Source organism: Aplidium turbinatum, chromosome 1 (assembly GCF_918807975.1).
Source record: "Aplidium turbinatum chromosome 1, kaAplTurb1.1, whole genome shotgun sequence".
Taxonomy (NCBI): Eukaryota; Metazoa; Chordata; class Ascidiacea; order Aplousobranchia; family Polyclinidae; genus Aplidium; species Aplidium turbinatum.
Window position 1 is genome coordinate 55,101,953 of NC_137472.1, and position 26,314 is coordinate 55,128,266.

At 37.7% G+C, this 26,314-nt stretch overlaps 1 protein-coding gene across 1 annotated transcript; it reads left to right on the forward strand.

Moving 5' to 3' along the window:
- The first annotated feature begins 11,473 nt into the window (after positions 1-11,473).
- LOC145783309 (heat shock protein HSP 90-beta-like) lies at positions 11,474-17,919 on the forward strand. The gene is made up of 12 exons (XM_082595157.1): positions 11,474-11,685; positions 13,944-14,150; positions 14,345-14,554; positions 14,806-15,057; positions 15,148-15,285; positions 15,530-15,695; positions 15,795-16,058; positions 16,178-16,368; positions 16,459-16,611; positions 16,839-17,053; positions 17,304-17,422; positions 17,629-17,919. Exons 1-12 carry the CDS (start codon positions 11,545-11,547, stop codon positions 17,736-17,738), a joined length of 2,166 nt encoding a protein of 721 aa, XP_082451283.1. The 5' UTR covers positions 11,474-11,544; the 3' UTR covers positions 17,739-17,919.
- The last annotated feature ends 8,395 nt before the right edge of the window (positions 17,920-26,314 follow it).

Genomic DNA, 26,314 nt, shown 5'->3' on the forward strand with positions numbered 1-26,314 from the left:
GTGCCCAGTGGAATTGTGTAGCATCTTTGCGTATAATAATGATAACTAATGTGGTTACAATAGCTTGGCTTATTGCGTTTGCTGGTATTTTCAAATTGGCGTATTATAAAGGACATTTGCTGATGTGCAGACTGAGCGATTACAAAGTTAAGAACGTTGCTTTGAAATTAGAACGCTCAAACTTTTACTGCGCATCCCGTGTAACGTTTGGACATTTTCACACAAAGCAAGGAAGCTTGGTTTATATTTTGCTTCAAGATCAAACCTTCTTGTGGTTAAATATTTTTAAAAGCCCTCACAGCCCAACATCATATTTTCCACTCACTCGTTTACATGTAACATTGACTATTGGAAGACGAACACACTACTTCCCTAGGAAACTTAACTCACAGCATAACGTTTCAGTGAAAACCGGGTTCTTCCCATCTTCCTTCCCTTCTTCCCATCCTCCCTACACAAATTACGAATTAGACCGTGAGAAAAATCATATTTGGAAAAATGTGTCAAACTTAGCTTAGAAGCCTCGCAATTTTCTCATCTCAACGTCTTGCGTCCACAACGTGCAGCAAATCAGTCATGTTTGCATTAATTCAACGTCTTCAGATGTTTAATGTATGTAAGAACAACGATTAAATTGCTAGTTGAAAATAAGTTTATAACGGGATTTTGATGCTTATTTTGATGTTTAAATACATACATTTAACGTAACTGGCAAACGCAATATGATCGTTTTCTTTTACATTTCAAAGTGCTTTTCAAAATTGCAACTGATCAAATTTTTATACATTATTTTTGTTGTTTTTTCTTACATTTGTATATAATATTGCCAACATGTATCTCATTGTTACCACTTGACAACAAGACTACATGTTTATTACGTACATTCGATTGTTACGATCTCTGAGACTCGCAGAGAAAGCTCATTACACAGCAACAAATTTGGAGACTTAATTTGCTAGATATCGTTGTAAAATATTAGAGCCGCCCAGTCAACAATTCAGTATCTTTTTATTGATTTGAATATGAAAAAGGAACTGCTTTGTTGGCAGGTTGTGTTCCGCAATGTTCGCCGTTTTTAAATCAGTAGTGTACCAGCCAAGGTTGGTTTATGAAGAATTATATCAGCCTAATTCTGTGAACTGGAATTCTTCTGGCATCGGATCTATACCCGTTCCGCTGTGCAACTTACAAGCGTGACTGCCCTCTAGAAAGATGTTTTTTTAATTTTAAAAAGCTTTGATGCTAATACATTCAACCGCTTGTGCTTGAATGTATGCTTGTGCTTTAAATTGCAAGATTAATTCTTTCAAATTTTCTTTCCGAGAGCATTGATTTCGTCTGCAACATTTTTGTTGCTTATTATCTGTCAATGACTTGTGTTTGAAAAATTGCGTAGAGCTCGCCAAGCAAGACCGTTCAAACCTTGTAGAAAATAAATATTCATAGCCGGTTCTATCATTTGGGAGCCCGGTTATGCCAATCCTTGACATAGGGTGTGACTATGTTGCAGCGTTGGTCGCAAAGCAGTTACGTTTCAGTTATTCAAAATGCTTCCTCGTGTGTTGTGCGTCCAGACTAAATGAATGCGTGCACGAATGGCGGCTTCAAGTTAACAAAACTAAAACATGCTTATTACGCTTCACCTGGCTGCCATGTCTTCCTCTAAGTTTTTCCCTGGATAGCGATAAAAAAAAAAAAAAAACTTGTAAAATTTAAAAGTGGTGATAAAATTGATTCAAACCATTTTATAAATATCACATACCAATGGCCGCCTGTGTGCCAGTGGTTTGTAGTATACTTGAAACACACAAAAATAATTTTTGATTCTGTCAACTGGCAAAAGCTACATCCGCGTCTGATGCGAGATGAAGTTGGAATATGACATCCCGGTTAAAAGTGTGCACCTCTCCAGCACATTATTACATTTTGTGCAGTGCTAACTGTTGAGAAATGGAGCATTTGTCTGCAACCTCGCATTGCTTTATATTTTAGCACTGCATGTGTTGAATTCCATCCTCATCGTTTAAGGTTGTAAATCGTTGGATAAGTTGCAAACTAGTATCTTGCAAGGCCGTCTGACTGGAATGAAACATATTTCGTTTGTCCTTGTTTTTAACAAGGCATATGTGACTTCAAACAGAATACGTGAATTGTATGAGCGAGAGTTTTTATACCGTCTTCATTTAAAGTTGCATAGTGCAAACATTTCTTTTGTTCATTGCTTTCGTTGCGAATATATTTAGTCCTCTCTTTTGTGTAATACAAATTATACATGAAATTGCTTGCTGCTTTACCAAGGTTGTCATCTAAGAAAATCTTGGCTTTCCCGCCTTCAATTTTCTATTCAGCTTGAGTGTTTCATGCACGTGATATTGTCAGCGTTCATCTCTAAGCAGTTCTGATAAAAACTCAATTAAGTGAGCATTTCGCCGTCGTTTTAATTACCAAACAAAGTTCAAAGCAAAAATCAACTCTCTGGCTGAACGCTAGAAGGATGACTGCAGTCAACTGATTCTTTGGGAAAATTGTCCTAGGTTCAAACTGTCTACCGGTCAAAACACCCCACCTGCTACAGCGACCTACAGATTACAAGTCCGCGTACGGAAGCCAGCCCCCACTGCTTAATACTTCGAATGAATATCCATAAGTAAAAGCAGTCAGGTTTTGTAACCAGTAAAGTTGTCTTAAATAAAGCTTTCGCCTCCGTAAAGGCATCTAATTCATGAGTCTTATTCAAATAGAATGAAACGTTTGACAAACGATTGTAGGCTATTCAACATAATTTATTCAACAGTGTTTGACAAATGCATTTTTTTTTGTTCCAGGTTTCCAAAACAGACTACGGTAGTTATCTGTTTGAAAACAATTTTCACGGTAAAAAAAACTACTGCTTTTTTTAGGCTGTGTTGCACAGTGATATCGAGGCTATGTCCGTTTTATCTCAAACAAGCTACAGTACCTATAAATAAAGTCTATAATTTTAAGCAAAACTAAAATATGTAGAAAGCTCATAGACTGTTTGGGAAGATGGTGATCCAATGTTCAAAACAAAAAGAGAAGCAGAAATTTTTAAAGAAGACCTAAAGTAGGCCTATTAAGTTATGACTTTTTAGAAGAAAAGTTTTTATAATAAAGTACAATACTGAGAAAGCTAAGTCGTCCTCGTTGCTGCCATGTGTGGCACGAAGACGTGCACGAAGATTTCAAGTTTTTGGTTGGTTGGCTTTGAATCTTTATCCTCGGACTGACAAAGCCTTGATAGGTTATTCCTGGTAGTTTTGCATACTTGTAGAGGCTCTTGACGCAGGGCCGGTTACCGAGATTGGCAGAGTGAAGTTTTTCCGATTGTTGAAGTGCTGTTACCGGGGAATTATGCCATTCACTAGTTGCCGCTAAATGGAGAGCAGTCCTGAAATGCGTTGCTCAAGCGCACACCCCAAGAGTCGAACCAGCGCCGCGTGATCTTGAGCCAGGCTTATTGAGCTAACGGAGCAGACGAATATTCATTCGTGTGGTGTGGAGTTTTTTGTGTGGAATATTCATTCAAGTGGCATCTATAACACTGCAGGTGAAAACAGTAACTTAGATAGTTTTCGAAACGTTTGTTTGCTGAACATGAGTTTAGTATTTACATTTTGGGCTCTTTATTTTATGATTAGCCTTAGCCTATAGGTAGGCTAATGTTCAGAGCAAAATGTGTTATTCTTATATGTAGTTTTTTCAAAAAATCAACTGTCCGCTTTGCCCCGCCTTCCTACTTTAAAATAAACATTTTTAGTTTTTATGATTTTGGATCAAGATTTTGGTCCAACCCTCGCCAGCGGAAGCAGATAGGCCTAGATTAACAGTGTCTGCAGCACCAACAAAGATCAGGTTTGGCAGTAGGCTATATATTCTTCCTCTTCAATAGCCTATTATTTAGGTTAGGCTATCCACTATTGACCACTTGACTATACCATAGCCTATACCATAGAGCTACTCAACTAATCTTAACAAAGGTCCAGTTTGACAAGTTGAATATTTTTTACGGGCCGATGAATAAGTTATTTCACACGCAACCACGAAAGTTAAACTATCTGGGAGTGACTATTGGGGAGTCAGGGAGTCGAAGCCCTCCAGCAACTAGGATAATCACAGTAAAAATTGCTTCCTCCCAGTAGAAATCTGTTTAAAGAAGCCCTGAAACGTGGCAATGAGGGTATTCTTCCAAAAGCTCAAGGTCAACCATCAACACCCAGAAGGTCCGGATTCGGACCGCGGTCAGCCAGTTGAGTAGCCCTGGCCTATAGCCTACCATCTATAGTTCTTGGCTACACTACAACATCCGACAAGTGCTGCGCGCATGTGCTGATGACCTGAACATTTTGCACTCTGTTAGAGCATGGCAATCAAAGGAGAGAACGTTGAACCAAGACGTGATGACCTCAGTACCGTAATATAGCCTACCGGTACCTTTATCAATGAAAGCTGAGCTCAGTAGAAGCAAACCTATGACGACAGCCTTTTAGGCCTATAGCTTATCAATAACAGGAAGACAGTGAAAGGAAAACTTATTTTAAGGAATAATAGATCACTACACAATCACCACCAACAGCAAGATATTGCTGTCTTGCCCGTAGCCTAGCCTATAGACTACATACGGTAGCCTACTGTAGACCTACCTCAACTTATAACAACCCTTGGCAGTTGCATAGCCTAGCTGCCTAGGCTGAAGGCCTATATTTTATCATAGAGCATTTATTCAGTGGTGTCTAATTGTTTTGGAGGCTTGGAAATGTTTTGGTGCCTGACCCAAATTTGGCTCTCAACGGGCCTGCAAAACGTTAAATCTGATGATGTCAAATCACATTTCTATATTTCTTTTGGACAAAATTCCGTCTTGTTTTGATGTCCAAACGAAACAGTTTGCCAATTTTTCTGGTTTTGGTCCTGTGTTTTTGCATTTCAACCTAATGTTGCACTTTCGCTGTAACAACAGTTATTTTTTACTAAGATTTGGAACACAGTCAGAGTCAGACTAGGCCACAGTTTCCCAGTCATGTGCAATGATGAGATTTGCTGGATTTGGAGTGTCGTTCTTTTATAGGCTCCTCTCTTTGGCTTAAGTCTGTTGCCTTGATTGTGTTGAGTTTGTGTGCTGTCAGACGTGATTACTGTAGGCTAAGTTGTGAAACCAGTTGATTAGTGGATTAGGCCTAAGTGTCGCAATTCTTGACTCTCGGCACGATTATTGATCTTCGATCTTTTTGGTTGTGAGGATGGACTCAGAAAAGTAACTTTTGGTGATAAAGTTTTTGTTAAAGCTAAAGTCTTAAGGTGTTCATTCAGGCGGGAGTAGAGTAAGTAGGCTATAGCCTAGGCCTAGATCGTGCTTCCAATACACTATAAGCTAGTGGTTCCCAATCGGGGTGCCATTTAGCCTATAATAGCCTACTCTGGGGTGCCCACTGCCCAGGCATGGAGGAACCATTTTAAAAGTGGATGGTCCCAGAGGTGCAGCAGTCAAAGTCAATCCAACTTCTGGTGGGCTTCGCACCTCAGACCTCCCATAATATTGTTGCGTTTATAATATTTGAAATCGTTTATAGCCTACATTGTGTTTTCATGATTGCTTTTTATTAATAATGCATCAACTGGTACTTTATCAGGATTGTTTCTGACAGTTTGTGGTGACACTCTCTATGACACGAACTTGCTTCATGATCTTTTAATCTTGGTTTTCAGTTATGGTAACCGTCGTCGACAAATGCTGGTTTAGCAGGCCTAGCCTACAATGGGAAAAAGTTATACCAAGTTTTCATGGTTACTATTGCACATGTCCTTCCTTAATATGGCAGTCTTATAGCCTACCTGGCAGGGTCCAGATCTCTGTTTTTTTCGACGGCATTCCGGAGGGTCTGTGGTTTGTTTGTTTGTTTTTCATATCTTTATCCTGCATTGCGGGAAAGCGGACCTGAGCGTTATGCATCGGTGTAGCCTACGCCTTCCGACGTAGGCCTACACCTGACCCACGCTGCAGCCGACTGCAATGTCTGTTTCCGGTTGTCTACTCTACTTATGACTTAAATTTGGTACTACCCATTACTCGAAATCGATCACTGGGTAGAAGCAATTATCGTAAAGTTTCTTGCCCAGAGAAACAACAGCAAGTGCGGGTGGCTGGAGTCGAACATGCAGGTGACCGTCGGAAGAGCCAAACTGACATGATTAGATCTTTGAAGACTTTTTGCAACTAAAAATCTTTCATTTAAAATATTTTTTGTGAAGAATTTCCTGAACCCATCGCAATCACGAAAAGAGGTACAGTAGCCCAGTGGCGTAACAACGCAATATGCCGCCTTTGGATTTTTGCACGAAACGCCGCCCCTACCTCCCCTTGACACCGTTGTAAAAGCTGATTAAAATTCCACACAATAGAAGAATTAAAGAAGTTTTGTTTAATTTTATTGAAAGTTTAAAATAAAACCACTTCTTACTCAGGCAGCTGAAGGATTCTTTGTCTTCTTTAATTACTGTAATCGCTGGCTTGAAATTTGAATGGCCCTTCTTTATTTTGAAACCTTTCGGGCCCTAATTTGATCATCTCAACTCTCATGTTATGAGTTAATGTTTCTGGCCAAGTAGCCACATCGTTATGAGAATAATAGATAGCATCTGTTTTATCTTTATCTGACAGTGTTTCATTCACAGGCTGACTTCTTTCAATGATCAGTTTGTTATTGTTTTGCTCGAGGTAGCCTACACTTCTTCTTCCGTCTCAACTTAAGGTAGAGATTTAATGTGCTAATCTCTTCTGTTTTTTTTAGCAGAGGCAATTTTTACGAACTTCAAAATGGCTCCTTCATTCTTTTTAGTTCCTCTTCTCTAGCTTTCTTTTTCTTTCTAAAAAATTTTTCGCTTTCTTTTAGTCTCTTCATAGGCAAAAATTAATTTAAAAAAATTGCAGCCTAAATCTTGTTCTGGAATCTGCAGCACATTAGTTAAAAACAATAACCACAATTGCAAATTTGCTGAGTTAAGCTAAGTGATCTATTTCAGACCTGAAACTTTAAACCTTTCACAAACCTAACCGATCTTCACACATGAAGATGGAGGAATCCCGTCTACCACAAACAGATGGTAAAGGTGGCCGTTGACTCGATGAACTCACGGTCCATTCCTGTCTCCTCCCGAAAGTGAAATAAACTTAAAACTAGTCTGAACTTAACTACCAAAGCTAAATTGACTGAACAATGCTATGGCTTACAAGTTACAACCGAAATTCTATCATTACTTTAACAGCATGAGTATCATTAAACCGTCACAAATACCACATGGTGAAGCACAACCTCAAAAAGTTGCAAATTAGTTTATAGACATAACTTGTTTAATTTTTTGGCTTCACTTAGATCAGTGTTAACTTAGGTCGTTTAAGTCTCTCCGAGAATAAATTAATGCGATTGTCTTTGTTCGTTTAAACTTTAAAACGTTATCATATTTTTCCGCCCTCTAGCAACGTGCCGCCCCTGGATTTATCCACAAGATCCAATGGGTAGTTACGCCACTGCAGTAGCCTATTGTTCAGTTCAGTTTGTTTTTATCTTTGACCATCTCATTTCACAACGAAAACAGTAGCCTACATGCCAAACATAGCAGAGGTTTGGTAAAAGGTATTTAGTTGACTGTTTTGTACTTTTGTTGGGATCTGTATTTCATAGCAATCACCCAAAACCTCACCTCAATATCTAAAAAGCAGCTCAAAATACAGCAACCATTTTTTTCTCGACGAAATTTACCACTGTATTTGCTGCAGTAATGCCAGGTTATTTTTTGAAAACAAGCAAGTGAATCAAAAAAAAGCCCAAAACAGGCAAATCAACACAAAATCAAGCTCAATAATTTGCAACCAATACCAATCAATATCAAGCACGCATTTTAACAGTTTAAAATTTTAAATACAACTTTTCTAGTCAACAGATTACGTTTATTTCAAGAATGACACTTAATTACTCAATAAGTATCTTGAAAAGAAAAGATGCAATCTTGAATAGTTCAGTTCAGTTCAGTTCAGTTGTTTTTATTTCTGACCATCATATCAAAACAATACACGTCAACATAGCAAAGGTCGAGAAAAAGGTAGAAGCGACAAAACGCGAACGTTAAAACGTGCTTGTGATCGAAGTAAGTTATTGAGTTGAAAAAAATTTGGCACAGTCGCAACACCTTCAGAAAAATTTAAGATATAAAGGGAAACTAAAAAAAAATGTTACAAAACAAATAAACATATTATAACTTTATTAGCCTACATAACTTTAGCTGATATATTGAAGATTTGTATGGACAGTTGCTATGAAGATCGGCCATGGTGCGTTATCAAGAGTGCTGATGGTCGTAAGGGGAACACGTCTTGATGCGTTTAGCTCATAACAAAGAGCAAGGCAGGCAAAGAAAACCCCACAAAGAAATCCTACCACGGGCAAAGCCATTTCAAGCGCAACGCACCATAGGCCTTGCACGATTCACAAAATAGATAGGCTATAACTTGACGACATGAAACAATGACAAAAAACGAATAAATCAAACTAGCAAAAAACAACATCATCATCTTGCGGAAATTCAATTATACCCAGGGAAGTTATGTCTTGAAGATATCAAGCGTGCTTTGATAAAAAGTTGCGTTGATAAAGCGATAATTTTAGACCCCAGTCAGCTAAACTCGTCACCTCCACATTGATCCAACGTTAACAAACGTTGAATTAATGCAAAAATGACAGGCATCGCCAGCTGGGATGTAGTAGTGGTAGCCTATGTCACAGTAATATGATTAATTTGAGTTACCGTATGTTTTACACGTTAATTCGGCATATTACGTTACAAAAATAGATAGATAAACAATCAGACAATAGCATGACGATCCAGTCCAAGATATTGAAATAAAACAACTGGTTGGAGCACATGGCCACCGCTTCACCGAAAGATGGCGATTGGTCAAAGAGGATGGAAAAACTTCCGCAGACTCTGTAGAACTTCTGTGGACAAAAAACACAAGAACCAGAAGGCCAGTAGGAGTATTTACAACCTTACTATTTTGCTAATAAATCTACACACATTAGCTTATCATTGCTGGGCAAAAAAAAATATATATATACCGGTATATTAAATCAAATATAGTTATTACTATCTGAAGCCTTTACAAATTGTTTCACCTAACGGATCATCAGAAGGTCTTATTCAAATAGAATATACCGGTATATTAGTATATTTGGTGCATGATATACTACTTAGATGGGATTATTTCAAGGAAGATTTAGCTTGTTTATTTTTGATTTAAAGCCTTTTACAGTTTTACATTCATTTCTTATAGTAGGGGGAAGCTTGTTCCAAACTGTTGGCCCCATGTACCGAATTGATTGTTTGCAAGTGTTAATTCTGCAATATATCGGAATATAAGGAGAATTACTTCTTGTTGTTAGGCTACTTGATTGTTTACACATAATTATATCATTGAATGTTGTGGGAAGCAGCTTTTTTGAATATTTAAACATGAAAGTTGCAATCTCTGTAGTTTTCATGTGGTTAATTGATTTTAAATTATTGAGTTCCATTACACCTTTTATGCTTTCTCTGTGGTCAATGTCAAATACAGTACAAAGAAAGTTATTGCAAGTACGTTGTAGCTTTTGCAATGTAGTTTTGTTTTCATGACACCACGTTGAGATACAATATAATATCTGACTCTCAACTAGAGAATGGTAGATGGAGAGAAGTGCTTGTTTGTTTAGGAAAGGCTTAATTTTTTTTGTCAATAAAAATATACCCTAATACAATAAAAAGCTCTTAATTTCAGTGTTAAAACAAGTTTAAAAAACGTTACACTGGCAAAACAACAAGTTCAATAAAAAGCAATCTGCAAATTCGAAAAAAAAAACAAGCCCGAATTTGTAGGAAAACCGCAAGGTTGACAAACAGGGTTGCCAGATTGGCCTTTTTACGGCCAAATGTCAGAAATTTGGCCTTTTTGAAAAATGTTTGGCTGGACAATTTTTGTTTGGCCGCTTGGCCTTTTTTTGGCCTTTTTTAGTTTCTCGATTGGCATTTGTTTGGCCTTTTTTTCTTTTGGTTTTCATAGTTCTTTTGGTTATCCCTAGCAACAGTGAAAAGTTTTGGTGTAGCGTTTTACATCATGCCCATTTCAAAGACCTTGCTAGCTATGTTTTAACATGTCTCTGCATCCCTGTCATGTCAGTAATGCAGTAGAAGAGAGGATTTTTCATTACTTACTGCAGTGAAAAAAAAACACGAAACAAAATGCAGACTGAGCTTTTGGAAACGATTTTGCGAATACAAATGGACAAGCTGCTGAATGGAAAATGTTGCACAAACTTTGATGCCAGTGCCATAATGATAAGGCGTTTCACATCTGATATTGTTTATGGTGAAACTAGCAGTAACGAAATGACAGAGGCGCTAGCATTCCTAGAATAGTAAGGAGTGTTCATTGTGGAAGGATGTTGGACATAAATGCAATTGATTTCTCTGATTTTGCAGTGTTGGGTGTTTAATGTAGCCTACAAGTAATTGTATTGGGTATAAATATTGTATACTATTTCATATTGCATTAAGTGATATGCCAATATTAACTCCTTCTCACTAGTCACCAGGGTCTCACTGGTGGACGTTAATGGCTTTTTAGTCTACAGGATGATGCTTAGCCTAATGTTGTATGCATATTTCAGTTGTATTGTAATTGTTTCCATACCTATCTGTTTGTATTTTATGGATTGCATTTTTTCAGGAATTTTACTAAGCGATTCTTCTTTAACAGATAACATGTAAAACAATAGAACCTGGGTAAATATTATATAATTTGTTGTTGAAAGTAAGTGCAAAAACACCACTGATTTCAACAAAGAGAATAAAACCTCAGGTTTGGCCTTTTTTTCTATAATTTGGCCTTTTTTGGGGATGCATTTGGCCTTTTTTGTTTTATCAATCTGGCAACCCTGTTGACAACACTGATTTTGCTGTGTGATTCATTCATTTTCTGTAGAATGTTCCAGAACTCGTTGTTGAATTTAAGTGTACCAGCTTTTTCCTGTAAATAAATCATTTAACAAGTTATTTATGAACAATATAAACATAAACAAAAACATATATACAAATTAAAAGTTCAAAGTTAGGTTCATGTAGGTTTTAATTTTTGTAATATTTCAGTTTTTTGAAAATTTTTATAAAACGGAAACAAGCGCGGTTGAATACAAAAGAGAGATTATTCTCGAACAGGCGTTAATTTCAAAAAAAGAAAAAAAGTAAGACGAGTTGCTCGAAACTTCTCCACGTGCTTTTAAACCATGTGCTCATTTACGTTTGGTTTGAATAGAGGGATGTTGGTGTTGTGGTCCTCAAGAGTATTGTACTGTGCAGTAGTGCAAGAGTTTCTGTATTTCGGACTGTTAAAAGTTGTGGTTTCTTGTACCGTATGAAACTTAATTAGCATACTTTTTTTTTCAGAGAATAATTATTTGCATTGCAATACAACCGGTTAAATTCACCTAAATTTTAATAATGGCTGATGAAGTTCATGATGATGCTCCAGAAACCTTTGCCTTTCAAGCTGAGATTGCTCAGTTGATGAGTTTAATTATCAACACATTCTACAGCAACAAGGAAATCTTTCTTCGAGAGTTGATTTCAAATGCCTCAGATGTGAGTATTGTTATTTATTATTAGGCAGTGGCTATTTGACCGGCTCCGGTCTTGTAATCTGAAACACTGTTTGATCGGTCATGACAAATTTTTTCTCCTTCAAAACAAAAGACGAGAGAAAAAAACATTGCCTATGTAGGTTGTAAATTCAACAATTTTATTCAACTGAGTCATTGGTGCGTACAATATTTCTCAGGCTAGTGTTTCCGAAGGAATAAGTTTGATACGGATGCAACCTAGATCGTACCCTAAAAAGATCGAGAAAAAATATTAAAAAATAGCTGAAATTGCTGATTGCAGTTTCCCTAACAAACAAAAACTCTTAGGATCATTACCAGAAATTTTAAAATGTTTGTGGAAACTCCGATCAACCGTAACCCTCTTAAAATGTTTGTGGAAACTGCGGAAAAACGGTTCTATTTTTTTCTTAATCTTACCAGTTTGTTTGCGGAAATTCCGATCAGCGACTTTGGGTCTTTCTGATTTTTTTCTCTCGATCGTTTCCCAACCCTAACTCCTTTAAAAATGTTTGCAGAAACTGCAATCAGCGACTTCGACAAACTCTTAAGATTGTTACCAGAAATTTTAAAATGTTTGTGGAAAAACTGAAACTGCGATCAATGACTTTGGTTTTGTGCTATTTTTTCTCAATCTTTTCAGGGAAAATTTTGAAATGTTTGCGGAAACTGTGATCAGCGACTTCGGCTTTTTTTTAATTTTTCTTGATCTTTTCAGAGCACGAACCTGAATTTTTTTTTCAGTCATTTATCGTTTTTTTAGTAAAATGTCCGAAAAAAATATCATTTCGGTCAAAATATCTGAAAAAATATATAGTCAATTGACTATGACTAAAAATGACCGAATTTTTTTTAAGTCATTTCAGACAAATGACCGAAAAGTCCAGCAAAAAAAAACCCTGGTACGAACTAGGTTGCACCCGTTCGATACTACCTGGAAGTGTTTTTTTTTAGGCATTGGCTATTTGACCGGCTCCGGTTTTTGAATCTGAAACACTATTTTACGGGTCATGATGTATTCTTTTTTTCTTTCAAAGTAGCCTAAAAGACGAGATGAAAAGAAAACAGTGCCTATATAAGTTCTAAAATCAACAACTTTATTCAACTGAGTACATGGCGCGTGCGATTTTTCTCGGGCTTGTGTGAGTTTGATGCTATCACTAAGTGCTTTTTTTTTTAAATATTTGACACAAAGTGAACTCAATCGTTAGCCTGCTGCATTTTTGTGGTCAATTTTTAATTCGAGTAGTTTTTTACGTCTTCAAATATAAGTAATAAAGTTAGAGTATTTTTAATTTGCTGGAATTTGAGAATTTTTCTGGGTAAGTTTCCGTTCGTCGTAAGAGAATGTGACCGTGTTTGCCGAACGATTCAGTAGAAAAAAAACTGTTAATTTAGAAGTTATGATGCACTTTTTTTCATTTGTTCTCTTGTCTTTTGGTTTGAGAGAGAAGGTGAAAGAGAAAAATATGTCATGCCGCCGCCGGCTGAGTTTTTTTCACTGAAACTTTTCGGTCATTCGTCCAAAATGACTTAAAAAAATCGGTTATTTTTTATTTATTTGAGTCATTTTTTCTGATGAAAATATTTCCTTTAAAGTAGCTGATACAAACCAAAGTTTGCACTTCCTGACTAGCTACAACATTAAGTTTCGCTGAGAAATGTTGTTTTTTTTCGGACATTTTGACTTAATTGACTATATATTTTTCGGACATTTTGCTTCTTCAAACTTCTTGATTACCCTTCAATTATAGCTTAAGTTTCAATAGTAAACCCTGGAATTTGATGTTTTCCAAAAAATAATCCTTGAAAGAATATCCACCCTGGCAGCATCAGTTAGGGAAATGTTTTTTGAGTGAATATTTCATACCGTAACAACCGCACTCATTTTTTTGTCCTTGTAAAGTTGTTGACAAGGTTGTGCACACAATTATGCTCTTGTGCAATGAAATCTCTATAGAAGCAAGAATAAATAACTGATCTACACAATGAATTGAAACATTTCAATGTAGATGTAAAATCAGTTATTTTTCGTTACTTGAAAAGGGCTAACATGTGTGTGGCCAAAAATGGTCGTAGTTTATGTTCACTGTAATGTACATACCAGTATTATTAATGCCCTGTGGTATCTTGGTTTTATCTGTCTATGGTTATAGAAAGTCACTTACACCAAAATGGTTTTACATATCTTTATGATTAAAATGCTGTCAGCGTTTGATTTACATTTCTCTTTGAATTTAGGCCTTGGACAAGATTCGTTATGAAAGTTTGACAGATCCCAGTAAATTAGACAGTGGGAAAGAATTAAAAATTGAAATTATTCCAAATGCTGAAGACAACACCTTGACACTTATAGACACTGGGTGTGGCATGACCAAGTCTGACTTAATCAACAACCTTGGAACAATTGCAAAGTCTGGGACCAAAGCTTTTATGGAAGCTCTTCAGGTAAACTGATACCCTACCTACTTAACATAAAATTAAGTCTTCTGTTATATTCCATTTAATCAATAGCAAAGTTATTACAAGTTAATCTTTTGATTGCTAAATGAAGGATCTCTGTATAGCATCCTCAATAACATTGAGAAACCAAAATAGAGTACATCGAGTACCGTACTTTATTAATAGAGTTTTTTTTTCAGTCTGGTGCAGATATTTCTATGATTGGTCAGTTTGGAGTGGGGTTCTACTCTGCATTTCTTGTGGCTGACAATGTGAGAGTCATTTCCAAGCATAATGATGATGAGGCTTATTCTTGGGAATCTTCTGCTGGAGGCTCTTTCACAGTTGTTCCTGACACCACAGATGCTGTTTCATGCCAACGTGGTACGAAAATTATTCTCCATTTGAAGGTAAGAGTTCACCGGTATGATTTGACTATACTGATATCTGCCAGGATGATGTATTCCCTATATTCGCAGTTTCCACCAGACCGAGGGACTACAGATGCACAAGTAACATTGTGCATATGGAGTTATTCTCATTAATGATGGTTTAACATGCTTTCCTTGGAAGTCTGAGCAGATTCCATTACTCAATTTTGCAATTTCTTTAATCATAATTCCTTTTATATATTACGCTTTTAACACCAGTACTTCTGTAGGAAGATCAACGTGAATATTTGGAGGAAAAGAAAATCAAGGAGATTGTGAAAAAGCACAGTCAATTTATTGGTTATCCCATCTCGCTCCATGTTGAAAAAGAACGTGAAAAGGAAATCAGTGATGATGAAGAAGAGGAAGAAAAAGAAGAGACAATGGAAGGTGACAAACCAGAGGATGAAGACAAACCAAAAGTGGAAGATTTAGAAGAAGACGAGTCGAAAACAGATGAGAAAAAAAAGAAAAAGATTAAGGTAAAAGTTGTTTTAGGTTTAAAATAAATATGTTAATGTGCAAGTAGTGTTATTCTTTTTATTAGTATATTACTCACTCTTACTTTACAGGAAAAATATATTGATCTTGAAGAGTTGAATAAAACCAAACCAATCTGGACTCGTAACCCTGATGATATTTCTCAAGATGAGTATGGTGAATTTTACAAGAGTCTTACCAATGACTGGGAGGATCATCTTGCTGTGAAGGTACATGTCCTTGTTTGTCACTTACAACTTATCTTGCTGCCATGATGATGTATTCCCTACATTCGCAGTTTCCACCAGACCGAGGGACTACAAATGCACATGTAACATTGTGCATATGGAGTTATTCTCATTAATGATGGTTTAACATGCTTTCCTTGGAAGTCTGAGCACTTGCGTGTTTTGTTTTTTAATTTTGTAGCAGTTCGTTTCAAATCTGTTAATGCACCTCAATTTTTGTTTCTAGCATTTTTCAGTAGAAGGACAGCTGGAGTTCAGAGCACTTCTGTTCGTTCCTAAACGAGCTCCCTTTGATCTTTTTGAAAACCGCAAGATGAAGAACAACATCAAACTTTACGTCCGACGTGTGTTCATCATGGACAATTGCGAGGATCTCATTCCTGAATACCTAAGTAAGTTACTGTACAGTGTATGTACAAATTACAACTCTTTCGTGGATTAACTTTATCAGACCATGATTTTTTTGTTTTCCTTGATGTTTTATTTTACAGATTTTGTCAAGGGTGTTGTGGACAGTGAGGATCTTCCATTAAATATCTCCAGAGAGACCTTGCAGCAAAGCAAAATTCTCAAAGTAATTCGCAAAAATATTTGCAAGAAATGTCTTGAGCTTTTCTCAGAAATTTGTGAGGACAAAGAACAATTCACCAAGTTCTATGAACAATTTGGAAAGAACCTAAAACTGGGCATTCATGAAGATTCTCAAAATCGCAAAAAGCTTGCAAACTTTTTAAGATACCATTCCTCTCAGTCAGGTAAGATAATCAACGTATTGCCGTATGGGTACAAATCTTGACTGCATAAATACAAAACTTAACTAACACTGCAGTGCCATCCAACGTTTAACCTTACATGGAATGTGTTTGATTTGCAGGTGATGAATTGACATCGCTCAGTGATTACGTGTCCAGGATGAAGGAGAACCAAAAAGATATTTACTACATCACTGGAGAATCCAAGGAACAAGTAGCGCATTCTGCTTTCGTCGAGCGAGTTACCAAACGCGGATTCGAAGTGCTTTACATGTTTGAGCCGATTGATGAATATTGCGTACAACAACTCAAGGTTGGTTTCAGTGTGCAATGTGCATGCAATAACGAGGCTTTGTGTCTAGCATACACTCACTGGGTTCATAACATTGACTTAAATTTTTAGGAGCACGATGGTAAAACCTTGGTTTCAGTGACGAAGGAAGGACTCGAGTTGCCTGAAGATGAAGACGAGAAAAAGAGATTGGAAGAAGCCAAGGCCAAGTTTGAGAATCTATGCAAAGTTGTTAAAGAAATTCTTGACAAGAAAGTGGAGAAGGTTTGCATTTATATTTTTTGCATTTAACCTTCATACGGTCGTTCAATTTTTCACGTAAACATTGTTTTTGATCAAATTTGACTCCACTGTATTCACATAAATCACTAGTTTGACAGTGATTTCAATAGTTAACAATTCAAAAAGCTAACATTGATATTCTTTTAAAGATCAGATTTGCTGGCAATAACTGTTAACGCCCACAGCTATCTAAACTTTTCTTCATGCAGGTTGTTGTCTCCAACCGTCTGGTCAGTTCACCTTGCTGCATTGTGACATCACAATACGGTTGGTCTGCCAACATGGAACGAATTATGAAGGCCCAAGCGCTTCGTGACACATCCACCATGGGCTACATGGCTGCCAAGAAACACCTTGAAATCAACCCAGATCACCCAATTGTCGAGCAATTGAGGCAGAAGGTCGAAGCCGATAAGAATGACAAGTGAGTGCCTTTCAGCTTATTCATTTACATGCTTCTGCCATGATGATGTATTCCCTACATTCGCAGTTTCCACCAGACCGAGGGACTACAGATGCACATGTAACATTGTGCATATGGAGTTATTCTCATTAATGATGGTTTAACATGCTTTCCTTGGAAGTCTGAGCAGAACTTCAACAAGTGCTTTTATGAAACTTGATCGCGACTACGTGCAACTGTTAAACCAATCTAAAAACATTTTTCTATTTAGATCGGTGAAAGATCTTGTCTATCTTTTGTACGAGACCTCCCTACTCGCATCTGGCTTTTCTTTGGAGGACCCATCCACCCACGCCACCAGAATCCATCGCATGATCAAGCTCGGACTTGGTGAGTGACATTTCGTATACTGCTTCATGCCTGCAGACAAAAGTCAAACCAAGGTGTACTGGCTTGAAGTCATGCTCGTACCTTACCTTGCTTCATTGGCTTCGGCCATGTGTTTCAGCAAAAAAAAATTAGACGTTCTTGCAACAATGTTCTAACAATAAAATTCACGCAAAGTATCCATCGTACATACAAACATCCTGTTACAGGAATTGATGAAACGGAAGAGGAGGAAAAGGCTGAAGATGCGGAAGATATGCCTCCATTGGAAGGTGATGCTGACGATGAAGACGCATCACGCATGGAAGAAGTTGATTAAATTGCACAGCAGCTGCGCCCACGTCCCACCTAATATTGTATCAGCTCTCGGTTTACAGCCGTTTCGGATTCCTTCACCGGGTTTTTCTACTGTAGCAAGTTTCGTTGTACTGTGTTGACGTAAATCATACCGTACCGATTTCCTGTTTTCTAATTTTTTCAAATACATATTGTACAGTGTACGGCAACAGCTGCGCTGGGCAGTGGCAGTTTACTTCCGTTAAATCTACGAGCCCAATAATGAGATGCAGTGTTAGACAAGATAATTTGCAGTTGTCGCTGTCAATGATATTTTCCTCAAGTGCGTTGTCGCGCATGGTAAATACTAGGGTAAGGGTAAACACTAGCATGAACAAGGAAAGTTTCAGTTCTAAGCCTACACTTTTTTTCTTGCAGCTCATGCTTTATTTTCATCCTTGTCTAATGTCTATGCTATAATCTGGTTCTAGTGTTCACTCTCTGCAGCAGTGGCCGTTTTTGAGTGACATGCAGATTCGGAGATGGTTTTAAGTGAAAGATTGAATCAGTGAATGGCTTTTGCTCAGATAGGTTTAGAGACAGTACATTGCGGGACGCGCAACTCCGTTTCGTCAACATTGGAAAGGGTCAGTTGCCAATTTGACATTTGTTTTTACGCTTTGCTGCTGGCTTTTAACTAAAAACCTTAAATTACTTCAAAACCAACTCCGCTCTTACATAATCCATAAAAAGTGGGGCGTGTTGTCACAATTTTTACAAATCAGCATATATCTCGTTCTGTACCAATGGTATCGAAATGCTAGATAGTGCAATTGAAAGAGGTATCATTCGGCTTTTTTTAGCTACAGTTAAAGTTTTTCTGGATTATTTCGTTTTTACATAAATGCATGTTTAATGCAAGTGAATGGACTGTGACAACACGCCCCACCCCGGGGCGTGTTGTCACAAAATTTCTGCACATGCTTTATGACAGAAACCAACAAAAATGGTTTTAATACAGGCTGAACGAATAAAAAAAATATGCAAAATGCAAAAAAATTTAATTTACAACATATTGGTAAAAATTTTTTGCCCATTGTCAAAAACAATAAAAATGTCATCTTGAGAATTATGTGTCACTATCGAATGTATGTGTGTATCATTATCTAATATTAATTTTTATTTCCTAAAAAAGCGTTGTATTTTAACAAATACGCATATTACCTCGTTGTATAAGCACAAATAATTTTTTATGTTTCTTAATATTAAACATGCACACCTCGGGGCGTGTAGTCACAGCTGTGACAACACGCCCCGTGGTATGAAATCAGGTGGTTTCAACAACCATGTGTACATCTCTACTTGCATGTCTTATCTGTTTGGTATGATGGAAAGAGCAGGCTTAAAGCTAACGAATGGTATTTTTCCTGATCAGTCATGATCAAACCTTAGTTTGCCAGACCATTTTTTAGTTTAGTTATAAAACCTGATTTTGCCCAAAATTCAATGGCACTCATAATTTCTGCTGTGGTGACAAATTTATTAAGCTTCACTGCTTGTAGGAAAGAGAACTGAAAACTATGCTTTCCATTGAAAACTCATGGTTATACGCTTGGGTTATCGCATGGAAATCGTGCTGTGACAGCACGCCCCACTTTGCCCTACAGTATGTTATTTAAATCAAAAAAAAGGGTAACCCTTCTAATGTTGCTGAAAAACGGATGTAGTTTCTACTGTAAGAGTAAGGTTTGGATGGATGTTACCGCCGCTGCTCGCCTACCGGTACTTAATTTAGTGGATAGTCTGGTAGATTAATCCTCAACCTGTACCTAATTATTCCTGACTTGACACCCACACTCAGATCACCAAAGGAGATGGGTATTACAGTATAATTGTGGCTCGAGGCTATGATGTAAAGTGTAGTAGGGTGTTTCATTTTTTCCACACTTTCGAAATTAAAAACGTTCTGGTTTGCGTATGATGGGATTTTGGACACTGATTTGAAAAAGGTAATTTTTATTCCATTTAGATGTGGCACCGCGTGGTCAAAATTCGTGTGGGGCTAAAAATATGGGATTTCCCGTAACTCGGTAACGGGACATGGTAGAGAGACGAAATTGCTATAAGTCAGTAGAGCTGTTGCTACAAATTTACCTTGCATTACTGCTACAAAGCTAAGAAAAGGAAAAATAATGAAAGCTGAGAGTGAGACCCATTTGGCTAACTTGGTAAGTTCCGACAAAACAAGGGCCGCTTTCCTATTCCTTCTCAAGAGACTTCATTGCCGTATCTTCGCCGCAAAACGAATTATATCGAAAAAAACGTTTTTTTACAACTTATGATGCACGGTACTGTACTTGTTTTGCTCCTAAATAAGTACTTTTTTCGTAATACTTCTTTAACGGTCTCGGGGTAATTGTTCTGTTGCAAACTTAGCAATTGTATTTGTAATGCAAAGCTGAGAATTTGCAGAGATAAATTGATACTGGTACGAAATCAATACTGTTAAACTTGCTAATGATGTCTACAGTTAATCTTGCAGTACTATATATCTGAACAGGCGCGGATTTATGGGGGGGGCCCGGGCCCCCCCCGAAATATTGTGAGGAATTATTGTTGAAATTCTATGTATCCGCATCAAATCGTTTGATGTACGTCTAAACAGCTGATATTTGTCCCAAGGCGGACTTAACTTATCTGGGGGGGGGGTAATTTTTTGTTATTATTATGGTTAAAATCATGCATCGATCAGACTCCTTTATTCCGTTATACAACTGTAAATGCATTTTAATAGCAACATTTGTTGGTGCTGACTCAGCTGAAACCAATGCTGAACCAAATGACGTCAGTTGAAACAATCTGAAACCTTGAATGGCTGTTTTATAGTTTTTAGCCTTCATTATAATTTCAATCAATTGCCGTCTATGCTTGCAAACATCCAATTGGTCATGGACACTGCATACAGGGTTTTAAACCAGATTTCAAGTTTACTTTGCATGCTTAGCAGTTTTTATTCAAGCAAAATGTATTTTTCAAACATTCACAATTGATGAAATGGCTGTTTCTTTTAATGTCTATTTTATTTTATGGCATATCGTATATGTCGTAGTATAGTGGTATAGTGGCTTAGCCAAGGGGAGGGGGGGGGTTACAACCCCCCCCCCCTTGGCACGCGTGTGACATCACGATATTGAGAATGAAGCTTTCAGTATCTATGTCTCTTAAACAAAGTTTTCCTAATTTTAAACGAAACTGCATTAAAAGAGCGAGTTTTGCCAATACTAAACATTCAAATATCTCAGCCAGGAATTAGCAACAAGAAAACATAGAGACTTAGGTTTATTACCGAAAAATCCGAAGAAAACATGATCTTATCCTTTTGCTATGCCACCAGACAGCACCATTTTATAAGAATATTTATAGGGGAGGATGAGGTAAGTTGAGCCACTTTTTACTTAAACGCTTCTGCTGAGAAAACCGCTTGGTTTACAATAAAAGTGAAAGTAGCAGCGTAATGGTTGATGATTTGGCCTCAATTTAAAAAAAAAATTTTTTTCATAACTCATAAGAATATTGAAAAAAAACATCATTCAAACACTATGTCATTTTGGCTCAACTTACCTACTCTACGAGGTAAGTTGAGCCGGTGTGTGAGGTAAGTTGAGCCACTCGTTTAAGTTTAATAACAAAAGCTGTAGCGATGGTATATATAAAATGCTATGCAATACATGTGTTCACGAAATTATTGCGCAGCTATTTGTCCCCGAATTGTAACATAGACTGTGACGCAATGGTGACATCATCATTTCGATGCACTGTCACGCTTGAGCGACAATCTCTCATTATTTTTTCTCTATTTACTAACTCGTGCTTTCGCTAGTTGGCGAAAAGGTTGTTCGGTCTTTTACGATGTGCGAATCTATCGGACGGACGTCCCGTATTAGAGTCTGCAGTGACTATTCCACATCACAATTGAACCCGTCTCTTGTTGACAATATGTAATCTTCACTCAACATATGTGAAACTTGAGTCAAACGTTAGGAAGAAGACAGGTTGTGTAGCAGTTAATACACAGCTGCTACCAGGAAGACAGAACAACATGTGAAAAGATACATTTATTTTGTTGTGACTGTTCGACTGTGAAATTGAGCACTTCCCAGCCGACAAATCCGCCACTTTTTCGTTGATTAAACGTCAACAGACGTTGAATCAATGTAGAACTAGCAGATTGTGTTAACTGAGCTGCTGAGCAGAAAATAAAACGATGAATTAATACAGCACAATCCTGATTAAAGAAACCTCCAAATGTGAATTTGCTAAATCAATGTCCATTGTCTGTCAGGTCTTAGTTATTCAATATGCCGCTGATCAAGAGAGCATGGAAACCGGAATTTCTGCTGACGGCGGAAAGTTCCTCCAATTGTTGTCGGGTGAGGAAGCTTCTTCACGACATCTTCTTTAAGAAAAGCACACTCATCGTCTTCTTTAAAGACAAAGGACAACTTTTCCTCGGACTTTCCAGGCACTTTTCTTAAAAACTTGGCCTCAATTTCTCCATCTTCATTGAAGCATTCGATTTGACCAATGTAATGCACAGGTCGAGTTTTCCCTACGAACTGGACAAGAACAAAATCTCCTTCGTTGTAAATTTCCTCGCCATCATTTTCAGCAGTGTTTTTGGTATTATGATTTGTAGGCTCATCGTCTGCCACGCTCAGAGACTCTTCTGAATCTTGAATTGAAAATGCAGTTTCTTCTTCAGTGTTTGTGAAATTCAATTTTTTTTCTAGGCTTCTTAGCAAGTCTCCCTTTCTCTTTGTTAGCTTGCGCTTTGGCAATTTTTTCTTGCCGTTCATTAAACTGCTGTTCTATGAGACGTTTTTCCGGGGTGTCAGTTAAAATGGTTGTTTTTCTTCGCTTTCGACTCCGCTTTTCCTTTCGAGGAGGTGCTTTGGGAAATGGAATTAAGACAACAGGAGGTGTATAATTAGTTGCGTTGGAAGAGTAACTTGGCGCCTGTGTTTGTAAAGCATGAGGCGAGTCACAGTTATGTGCAGCTGCAGCAAGAGAGTGGGTTTTCGAAGGGGCAGGTGAATTAATGTTGCTCGATTCAGGAGCACTCAAATCTGCGGCAGGCCTGGTAGCAGGAAAAGCATTAGCTTCCACATGTGAAGCAGCCGATGAAGATGCATGTGCTTCCTCCAAATTAGCAAGCATGGCGCGATTTGTCAGCTCACTGGGATCAAATTCGTCTTCAGCAAATATGTCTATGTTTAAAGGGCATATTCCTGTGCTCCTAAATCCTGACAAAATGTTGCTTGGGGACATTGCAGACAAATATGCCGAGTTGACCAAAGCTGGCAGGTTATGGTGCTTTAACCTCTGCGCTGGATGGTTTCGCATCCAGCAATCCATTGCCCTGCTGAAATAGGACTTAAATGGTCCGTAGACTGTCTTGTCCAATAGCTGCAGACGATGGGAAGTATGGGGAGGAATCGTTAACATCACAATTCCATGATCCCGAGCAATGGTGAGAGCTTGGAACGAAACATGGGACTCATGATTGTCCAAAATTAAAAGAACCTTTTTTTCCCTTGAACACCTAACATTCTCAACAAAATGCTGCAAATATATGGCAAACAAGTCCTCATTAATCCAACCAGATGGAGACGATAATCCTTTGGATCCCATGGGAGCTCCAGCGAGGAAGTAATCATGATAGTTTTTTCTGGGAAAAATAAAAACCGGTGGAACAGTATTTCCAGATGCACTAATAGTGCACACAACAGTCACAAGTTCACCGCGTTCAGCTGATGTGACAGAGCCTACTTGCTTATGCCCCGTTTCGCACAACACATTTCGTGGCACTTGGACCGTCGTCACGCCTGTTTCGTCGACATTGTAAATATCTGATGGACAAAATTGATACCTGAAAATATATGCAATGCCTTAGTTCAAATGTCATGTTTTTATTGAGTTTGTTAGTCATGAGCAAAAGACAAAATCAATGGATTGACCTACCTGTCTAGAACGCTGGTCAAATTTGTGAAAAACTCCGAAACGGTGTGCTTATTAAAAGCGGTTGCACGTGCCAATGAAGTTGCTTCTGGCCTTCTGTTGGAGAGGTGATGTCGTTTGCTGAAAGCCACCATCCATTCTCTTCCTAGATCAAAAATCAAGCAAATTATTAGAGTAATGTAGACTATAAAGATGAAAGTTGAGGCTTCTGATTAAGAAAATGGGAAATCACACTGTAGGCCTAGGTGTGTAGACCAGGTAGACCTATTAAATTCTTCAACATAACAGCACACAAAACTCACCGGCCTCTTTATTTTCTGTCCAGCTGCGAGGCATCTCCACATTATTTGCCACAGCGAAGTCATATGCCAGCTTTCGAAACTTCGCCGAGGATAAACCATGAAATCGTTTGGCTAAATCCTTTGCATGCTTGGCTAAATCTTCTTCATGGCTTTTCGAGAATACGCGTTGTGCATCGGAAACATTGCTATAACCATAACATGAACCAGCATTCTCCTTCCTTCTGGCAATGTAACGCTGAAGTGTCATTCTATTGATTCCAAATTCTTCTGCACTTGCACGTATAGACATTCCGTTATCTTGAACATGCTTTGCAGCATTTTCCATAATTTTTGGATCAGTTTGACCACGCTCTGTTGTACGCTTGCGGTTGCGAAGGCATGTTGCTAGTAGACTAGGCTACAGGTTATAAATAAATTCAAACTTCAATAGACCAATGGACAAATTATTTTTCCAAAGAGTTAGACTATTAAAGAGTAAAATACACTTTGTTAGCTATTTAATGACTACATATATCATCACTTAACACTGGCAGCTGAAGTGAGGTAAGTTGAGCCACCGGCTCAACTTACCTGTACATCACTGGCTCAACTTACCACAAGGTCGCCATTAAAAGTTAAACTGAAATTTCTCCAGACCTACATGAGCTAGCAACCTCACTTTAATAGTTTCTGAATAAGCTAACATTAGTGATTACTGTTATACATATCAACACTGGTGTATGCCACAGACATTTTGTACAACTCAAAAAAACTTTTTTATCAAAAAGTTCAAAAAACTACCCAAAATTACTCAAAACTGTTTTTCTGTCTTTCTACAAGACAAAGACCTATAATCTTTACAGAACAGCTCCAAAGAAGGTAAACGGTCAGGTAGGTGGCAGTAGAAAGTTGATGAGCTTTATATTTTTCGAGTTACAGGGGGTGGCTCAACTTACCCACTGGCACAACTTACCTCACCTTCCCCTACCCACATTTTTGTTGAAAATGCTCTCAGAATGCACCAAATTCAAAGTAATTTTTCAAAATTTTCTGGGGGCTGCCCCCCAGACCCCCCACCGGCCGTCAAAACCCCCCCTTTCAAAATTCCTGGCTACGCTACTGTCGTAGTATCATTGTTCATATCTGCTTTATCTTTTTCTTTCTGTTTAATTGCTTTTCAAATTTTCTGGCCCCCCCCGAAAAAAACTCCTAGATCCGCGCCTGTATCTGAACGATGTTTTGCAAAACCGGCTTACATTTCTGGACTTTCTCATTTCTTTCATTCTATTGCCTGTATTAACTGATCGTTCTAATAACCAGTGGCGCCGCCAGCAGACCTTCAACAATGGGGGGGCAAAATATTGACAGTGCAAGATAGTAGCGTAGTCAAAAATTTTGAAAGGGGGGTGTTGACCATAGCCGTACGAGCCAGGGGGCAGCTGCCCCCCCTGTTGTCTCAAAACATCGCAAATTCGGGCAAAATCTTGCAATCATTAGGGCAAAAATTGCTATATGAAAAGCTACAAAATTGCATGAATTAAGAAAAACTATAGATTAATATATTTTACCAATCAAACTAAGTACAGCCTCTCATTTGCGCAAGAAATGTGCTGCAAAATTTTCATTTGGCACGCCCGTATGGATGTATTGTATTGCATGGTGATCAAACTGTAGCACGAAATGCATTTAACCAACTGCATCATGCCAATTCGGGCAGTCACCAAAATATGTCTCTAATACTTTTGTGAAACTGCCCAAATCAAAACGCAAAATTTGCTATATAGCTAATTTTATTAATTTTCACAAATGCATCGTGTTGATTTGGGCAGCTGAAAACATGAAATTATCTGATGAAGCTGATTAGTCTGTTTATGCAACTGCCCATAAATTAGCATGAGGAAGTTTCCACAAAATGAACAAATTCATTAATTTTTCCCATTTACATAACTGTATCGTTTAGATTTAGGCAACAAAAAGTATGAAATTATCTGATCATAGTCTATTTATAAAACTGCCCAAATTGGCATGATGCAGTTGCCTCGGCATCAAAATTTACAAAGTCTTTAATTTTTTTCATAATATCCATAAATGCATCATCTTGATTTGGGCAACTACAAAATATGAATTTATATAAATGTGGTGAATACTTTTATAAAACAATTCGGGTGGAGAGGTTACAGTACTTTTTCAACCATAAACAGACATAGCTATAAGCAACACCACAACATTTAACAAAAAAATGTTATACCTGTTGAATGTAATGTTAATGTTGTGGTGTTGCTTAGCTTTGGTTACTTTTATAAAACTACCCAAATTAAAA